This window comes from Tupaia chinensis, unplaced genomic scaffold, assembly GCF_000334495.1.
Source record: "Tupaia chinensis unplaced genomic scaffold, TupChi_1.0 Scaffold000052_1, whole genome shotgun sequence".
Taxonomy (NCBI): Eukaryota; Metazoa; Chordata; class Mammalia; order Scandentia; family Tupaiidae; genus Tupaia; species Tupaia belangeri.
In genome coordinates, this window is record NW_006159510.1 from 5844199 (window position 1) to 5852426 (window position 8228).

Below are 8228 nucleotides of genomic sequence, written 5' to 3' on the forward strand. Positions count from 1 at the left end.
TGCTGCTTCGGCCTCAGACTCCAGATGGTACGCATGTGGGGATACCCAGATCCTTCTTGGGCACAAGCCACCACCACTACCACCCCCATTCTCCCCACCCCCATCTCCCTGGGGCTTTGTCTCCAATGTGAGGGCTGGACCTTATCACACCAGACATTCCAATTACTCCAAAATGAGTTCACCAGTATCATGGGCTGGTTCACCAATGCACCCCCAGGGCAAATTCGCCCCAAGATAATCACCAGAGATTCTATTTTCCCTTCTAGAAGAGAGATGCTTACAGAGCAGGCCCCAGGGGAATTTAGGACAGCCATACTCTGCAGGGGACCCCACCCCCAACCCAGGTTATGGTCTGACCATTCCAGAACTTCAAGACATATTACCATCCATGATAAAAACAAACCACCATCTCCTGAGCCCCATGCACCCGTCACTACACCCCTCACAGCTACCCTGTGAGGATGACTGCGGTCCACTGTACAGATGGGTTAACTGACACAGCGCGGGTAAGGCAAGGAGCTTGCTCAGGCTCACAAAGCTTTGATTTCCAACACTGGACTGGGCCTGGACTCTTCCTGAAAGAAAGAAAGTCTAGGTTCTGCAAAGAGCAGATGCCTGTCCCTGTGCTTTGCTCAGCCATGGGCAGAGATCTGAGCACGTGGCTCCTCCTGGGGGTCTCCCCAAGTCAAGAAAACCCCTCCTTGGCTGAGAAGGCATTGCAACCCTGCACCCTGAGCCTCCCACTGCCAAATTTCAAACTGCTGCAACAGGCCAGGGGTGGGGGGACCCACCCAACCCAGCTCATGAGTACCCCTCCCAGCACCTGAGAATGAAGTGATCCTAACTCCCAAGCACCAGGTGAACACAGGGCCTGCTTGCCCACCAAGCCTGATGCCAGCCTCCTAATCCCTGAGCTCCCAACCACAGGAGGGACACTGAAATGCCTTTGCCCGAGACTGATATTGCCATGGCGGTCACCTCCTCCCCAAAGACTGCTGGTACCAGACCCCTGCAGTGACGGGGCCCCGGCTGTGAACTTCTCACCTATACACCCTTCATAGACAGCTCAGGTGAGCACATACTCTGCAGAGACCTGAGGTCTAGCAAGGCACAGCTGACACCCTGAACACAGCTGCAGGGCTGCGAACTGGCTTTTGAAAGGCTCAGGGGAGGCTCGCACCTCCAAACAGATGTAGCCCAAGACTGTCCAAACAGAGGAGAGGAGCAAGGGGTCAGATGGGGTCAGGTCAGACTGGCTCCTTTCCCAAACCCCACAGCGGGTCCATCCAGTGTGGGGCTGCATGGGTCAAGAGCCAGAGGCAGACACCACCAGGTCACAATCTCTCTACACTCACTCTATACAAGACCCTTGGGCCTCCACTCCATCCAAGTGACTTGTCTGCCACCATCCCTGTCAGTTTCACCCCCTCCGAGCTCCCACAGTATGGATCTTGAGAACATTCCGGTACACAGGAACACAACACCGAGAGTTGACCAGGTCAAGTAGAACCAGCCCAGGGGGTGAGGGGGGTCTGGTTCCGACTCCCCTGACCCCAGAGGTACAGTCACTGTCTCCTAGTGGTCCCAGCAGGGCCTTTGCAGGGTGCTGGGTGCTGAGCCCAGGATGAGGCTGGCCTCTGCTCTAGATGCCCCAAGAAAAGAGACCAGCTCAGGCCTCTGAGGTCAGGATGCTCCACACTGGCAACCCCAGTGTCACCTTGTGGGAGTGGCCAGATCCTCTGGGTCCTCAGCACAATAGCCCCACACTGCCCTGGAAATCATGGGGGGATGTCCAACCCTAGCACCTGGGAGGGCACCACACACCCAGCACCTGGGAGGGCAGCCTTCAGCTGAGCGCATGCTGGATAGTTCACCGGCCTGGGCAGCAACGGAAGGCCACTCCCAGCCATGTTCCCTTGTCTTTAGTAAGAGCTTTTTGACTTTAAAGGGATAGGCTGTAAACCCCGGAAGCCAGGGGAGATACCACTCCCAGCCCAGGTGGACAGGGCCTCCCCAAGCCCAGCAATGTTCATGCTGACCCCTGCACTGCTCACTAGGCACTGAGAACCAAGTCTGGGAGCCTAGGCCCATCGTCTTCTCGCCATGCTGACCTCTCCCTCCAGTCCCTAATGCAGCAGACCAGCCTCCTGGCTCAGCCTCCACAATGGGCCTCCTGTTCCCACTGACCTTTTGTCCCCTCCACCAGAGCCCCCAGTGTCTGGGGCCGGATGTTTCTCTCCCAATCCTTGGATGGGTGGGCAAGCAGAAGGGCCTGCCAGGCCAGGGTCTAGTTCTAGTTGTAGGACTCAGTCCTGCTGCAGCCTGAGGAAAGTCTGTTGCCTCTAGAACTGACTAGGACAGACAAAGCCCAAAGTAAATCCCTGGTCCCAGCTCCACTGCCTTCTGAGAACAGAGAAACAGCTGTCCCCAGCAAGACACACAGCCCCCACCCCCCAATCCACCCACCACCATGCTGTTCGGAGCCCAGTTCACTCAGAGACCAGGACAGGGAGGTACCACTGCCCAGCCAGAGATGTGGGAGCTGTGGGGCTCAGGCCCTTGGCTAAGAACCTTCTCTGACCATGCCGGCATCCTGTACCCCTGCAGCGCCCCCAGTCCCGGACATCTGTAGAACAGCCCCACGCTGCCCAACACCACACATAGCAACATTTATCTAGAGCACCCGAGAACAAGTCTGAAAGTATCCCAGACATGGGATTCACAACATCCCCAACATACCAACAGTGCAGACACTGAGGCCCAAGGGAAGGGAGAGGCCGGGCAGGGGTCCCACAAGGGGCTAGCAATGGAGGAGCCCCCAGAGGAGGAAGTAAGAAGGGATAGTGCTGGGCTCAGGGTCAAGATCCTGGATTAGGATCACCCCTTTCCTGAAGGCAGAGGAGAGTTCCCCAGAGAAACACCCCCAGGATCCCTGGGCAGTAGGATGTGGAATTTACTTACTCTATAGTCAAAGCACTCCAGGAGGTCAAGATAAGCCTAGTTTCGAGTCTGACATACCAAGTCCTACAACAAATGAAAGCCCTGAAAACTCTCCTCCATATCCTATTCCAGGGCCTAGAGTCACACAGGGCAGAACTGAAACCCTCAAACCTAATTCTGGTGACCCCTGTTCAGGTATGTTCACCCTCGGCTGAGGCAGAAGCAGCGGGAATTTCAAAGCAATACTCCTGGCCTCCCTGATGGGGGGCTGGGGGGGACCATGCCCACCTGTGCCCTGCTGCTTAGACCCACCAGGCCTCCCCAGGGTCATGTGAGACCACAACATGCCTTAACCCAACAGAAGCCAGATTCCAGGAAGAGGAGCCTTCAGAGTGCCTGCCCCACCACTAGGTAAGAGCCCCAAGATCTCTCGAGAAGCCAGGTGACACCTGAACCACCTCCCTTCTAGTCCCACCTTGTCCTTCTGAAAACAGGGGGCTGATGTCTAAACCAGGATTGAACATTCAGAAGCCAGAAAAACCCCCACCAAACAGGAAAGCCAGCATGCTCGCTCTCTCCAAAGTGTCACAGTGCTCCCTCAGACCCATTGCACAGATGAGGCATGAGGCCAGAGAACAAATCCAGGCCCCAAAAGCCACCAGGCCTAAAGTCACAGACCTGCTGCCCAGAGGGAGCTGAGTAACTGTCCCCATGGGCCCAAGCAGGGAGAAAAAGTCTCACACACACAATTTCAGTGTGGAACTTCCTGGATCCCCCAGTACCAGGCCTGGAAGTCAGCACGGCCAGCCCCCTCCTAGGAGGAGGCTTTGTAGCAAATGGCCAGTGTGTGCTGGCCCCTGGTGAGCAAAGAGGCCAATCTAAGCCACAGTCCCATGAGTCTCTGAGCACACTTCCCTGAACACAGACAGCTGGAGGAGGGGAGGTGGCTGCACAGCCCCAGCCCTAGGACCTCAGCTAAGGAAGCCCACTCCTCAAGTGCTCACAAGTCTACATGGCAGCCAGTTCCTCTCAGTGTCCCTACGAAGGAGGAGGTCCAGCTTTCTATGAACATTGTGTCCACCCCAAACTCACGCTAAAACCGTCTCCCCCAACATGACGGTGGTAGCAGTGAGGTCTTGGGAGAAGACTGAGTTACGATCTTTTGTGAATTGATTCATTCGTAATCCCTCATGGACAGGACTAAAGCCCTTACTAAAGAGGCCCCCAGGGCTCATGGCCCCTTTTGCTAAGTGAGGTGAGACGGCACCAGCTGTGAACCAGGAAACAGGCCCCCACTAGATAGTGAATGCTGGTGCTGTAACTACAGGCGTCCCAGGTCCCGCCTGCAGAACTGTGCGGCCTATGGTATTGTGAAAGCAGCAGAGTGGTCTAGGACAGGACCGTGCCCTGCCTTCCTGATTCACAGAAAGAACTCACCAGGACCCACAGTCAGAGTCCTGCACCAGGGGTGATGCCAGTCGTCTGACCCTGCGGTTCACCCCAAGCACCCTCACCTTCCTCCTGTGCTGCTTTAGAGCAGCAGCAGGGGTCCTTCCCCCAAACCAGGGACTTGAGGCAGTGCAGGTTCTGAATAGAACGCCAAGCAGCAGGGACTCCCCTGTCCACCAAGAACCCTCCGGGGCAGGGAGATGTCAGCTTCTAACCTAGCCGTCGGACATTGGACAAGACCCATTGGCAAGGCCAGGGTAGGTCACGTACAACCCAGGTTGTAAGATCCTTTCTCCATAGTCCTCCTACGCTGTCTGTGCAGCAAATGGGAAAGCAGGCCAGATCCCACCCCAACCCAGACAGTGGAGACCCTTACTCAGGCTACTCCTGCCTTTCTCCAGCCCCTCACACTGGGCATTCCTTCTCCCTGGGCCTCGGTGTACCTGTCAGGCAAGCAGGAGCACAGCTGTTCAGCCACCCCACCAGTCAGGCCAAAAGCATCTTGTCAGTGTCCAGAAGAGACTGTGGTGGCCCAGCGGGGTGCCAGCCATAGGGGTCTGCGGGCACAGAGCAAGGGGTGCTCACCTTGACGCTGCGGTGGTGGATGCGCGAGGGCTGGCACTTGACGCTGCTGGTGTTGCAGCAGCCTGTGCAGCGCTTCACCTCCACACACGGGGGCCAGATCAGGAAGTTGGCAGACGTGGGGTCGACCTGGCTCCGAGGTATCTCATAAATGACCGTCCTGGTCTTGCAAACTGCGGGAATGGCTTCCTCTGCAGAGGCAAGGGCATGATGGTGAAGGCAGAGACCATGCCACAGCCCAGCACAGTGCTGTGCACCCACCACAGCACATGGTGACTGTCTGCCCAGGGCCTCAGCAGCTCCTGCTAGGCCTCAAGGAGACCAGGCGCCCAGCCCCACAAGAGCTACTGCTGCCTCCAGTGCCACCAGGACACACGATGGGACCCCTACCTGACAGCTGGAGGCCAGCCTAGTCCTAGGGTGCAGAGGTCCTGAAGTCTAACAATGCACCAGGGCTGAGGACTTTCATACCTACATAGGCCGGGGGACTGGGAAAGGATGGGGGACCCACAAATAGCCCGACACTCCAAGCCCTCCAGGAGCCAGAGACCTGCTTACAAAGGTCACCAAGAGGCCACCCAAGCCTGCTGGGAGAGCTCGTGCCCCCAAGGAGAAGGAGATGCAGCTATTTTCTGCCCCAGTACACACAGTGCAGGCCAACCACAGCCCTGAGGAACTCCGTCTGGACACCAGGGCATGTGCAATAGACCAAGAAATCCCCTGGATCCCAGGCACACACCTTCCCCCCAATACAACCTTACTAGGCCACGCTGGTCCCCAGGCCCAGCTGGTCATTATGTAATGGATGCCTGGCACCATCCAGCCATGGGGCTTGGCCAACAGGAGGCCCCACTGCCCAGACATGTGCCTGAGGAGCCCGGCCAGCAGGCTGAGGGGCCAAGAAGTCTCTGGGGGCCACCCACAGATGCTCCCTGATGCCCCCGGCAACCCTGTGAGGCACCCTAGACACAAGGCCCAGAGAGGGAAGGAGGGTCAGCCTGCAACGAAAGGCCGAGGCCCAGCCCAGCCCAGAGCCACCCTGAGGCACAAGGCCAACAGGCACATCCGGCAGGCCACACATACCAAGTTAGCCAACTCAGTGAGTCCAAAAAGAATGGGGCCTTCCCTCTCTTGACTTCTTTGGACAATACAAGATAGAGAGCATGAACCCAGTGAAGAGACCACTGAGTCCCAGAGAAAAGGGTCAGCCCCACCTGGTTCCTCGTCTGCCCCCAGGGTAAGACCACCTCCCACGGGCCCTGAACACACAACAGGTGTCTGGATATGCAGCCTTCTGGCCCCTCTGAGAGCATAAGGAAGCACCCCCGGAATCCTCACTAGCTCTAGATACTCAGGTCTGGCAGCCCCAGGCCTCTCTGAGACAAAGGGACTCTACCCAGCACCCAGATGTGCCCTGTGGGTAGGAGAGGCTAGGGAACAGGGCCAGGTAGGGCCAGAGGGTGGAGTCAGGGCAAGGCCCTTCGCCTGCTCACAGATAACTCTTGTTCCTGTCTGTACTTCGGAGAGAATTCAGCCACCCTGGCTGAGGAGCCCTGGCCTAAGATGAGTCTGAAGGATTTATCAACAGAATGCACAGTCATCACAGTAAACATTTCAGAGACAGAAGGGCCTGCTTGTATCAACCAGGATTTATTTACCCTATGCCACACTCAACAGTAAAAGACTGGGAGGAAAAATCATCTTTTTGGAGGAAACTAAAGCTCAGAGAGGGAGATTCCCTTGTCCAGGGTCCCAGAGCTATAAGCAGCAGCTAGGGTTCAGACAGACGGACAGGGGATATTCTGTGTGAGGTGACGGGAGCCAAACAATCCCTCAAACTGATGCCCAGGTAGAGCCCTAGAGCCAGGTGAGAGTGGGAAGGGGGCTGCAGGAAGGGTCCGAGAGGAGGAGCAACAGAGAGCAGCCTACAGGACACAGCACAGGACTGCTCCCAGCTCGCAGTCGTAGCAGCTTGTCACCGGGAGCTAATGCTGAATTGGAAATTGAGTACGAGGCCTCCTCGAAGACAAGCCCCAACAAGATCGAGCACTTAAGGAATTTATGATGGTTCTTCTCTCCTGGAAACTCTCTTGGCCCAGACAAGGACTGCAGTGAGGGGCAGGCGGGCTGGGGCAGGAGACACCCGCCAAGTGGAGGAAGGAGGGAGGCTGAGCTGCAGCGGGCAGGGCCTTTGTTTTATGAAGGACCCAGTGGCTGGCCTGAAGCCACAGAGTCAGGGGAGAGCCAGGCCAGCTCTTCCCCACCCGACCTGCCCCTCCCGAGGCCCGGCCCACTCTGCCCCACGGAGGCAGGCTCCCGGACTTACCAATGCTTCTTTTCCTGCGAATAGGCACAGGCCGTTTCTCGGGTGCATGCTTGGTGGCACGGACCCCGTGGGCTCTCAGGCTAGTTTCCAAAGCATCCTCGGCCCCTATAGGTAAGAAGAGAAAATGGCGGCCAGCTCACTCCCACCTCACCCCAAGGGGCTGTCCAGCACTTCCTACACGTCAGCTTTCAGGGCCACCGGGGAACAAAAAACAAGGCAGTTCAGCCCAACCCTCCCTCCCCAAGACAGGCAGGTCCCCTGGGAGACCCTCCTTCCCACATGAGGCTTTTTGGATTTGCAGTAGATGACACACAACTGCCAAAGATGTCCTAAGATGTAATGACCATTGCTAGACCCGGTGGCAAAGCTGAGGACCCTTCAGGGAAAGGGCTTAATTGACAGAAAAGACTTCCCAACGGTGCCTCCAATGGGGCCAAGTGAGGCTGAACCGGGTCAGGAAGGCCCTGGTAGCTGCCCCCTCCCCACCCCTGCAAGAACAACAAATTAGGCCTCTCCTGGGGACAGCGGGGGCAGAGAGGGCACAGGGCTACCCCACACTGCACAGAAGTGAAGGACAAGTAGGGGCTCCTGAGGTTTCCACCGGGGTGTGTACATCTCCTCTTCCTCCCTCAACCAATCCCTAGCAGAGAGTCTTAATCTTTGAGGGGCATCAGAAGAAACACCAGACTGGGCTGCAAGCCAGACCCCACTTGTTCCTGAAATAAGTCTACTCCCAGGGTAAGAGGCCATGAGAACAAGTGAGAGGGGAAGTGTGGTCTCTCATGGGGCACACTGCAAGGGAGGAGCGGCTGCTGGCCTGAGCGAAGGGAGACGAGCTACAGGAAGAAAGGTAGTCAAAGCTTGAGCTTCTGCCAACCATGTATGCAGTGAGGGCAGCAAGGTGCGGAGAGGGGCCAAGGTCTCCCAGCCA

At 57.1% G+C, this 8228-nt stretch overlaps 1 protein-coding gene across 1 annotated transcript in view; it reads right to left on the minus strand.

Moving 5' to 3' along the window:
- The window catches only part of PDGFA (platelet derived growth factor subunit A), a gene marked incomplete at its 5' end in the record, with an annotated part of 61782 nt that overhangs the window by 48834 nt on the left and 4720 nt on the right, over window positions 1-8228 (minus strand). Inside the window, 2 exon segments of the mRNA XM_027775442.1 lie at window positions 4975-5162; window positions 7298-7402. Coding sequence (XP_027631243.1) covers window positions 4975-5162; window positions 7298-7402 — 293 coding nt within the window.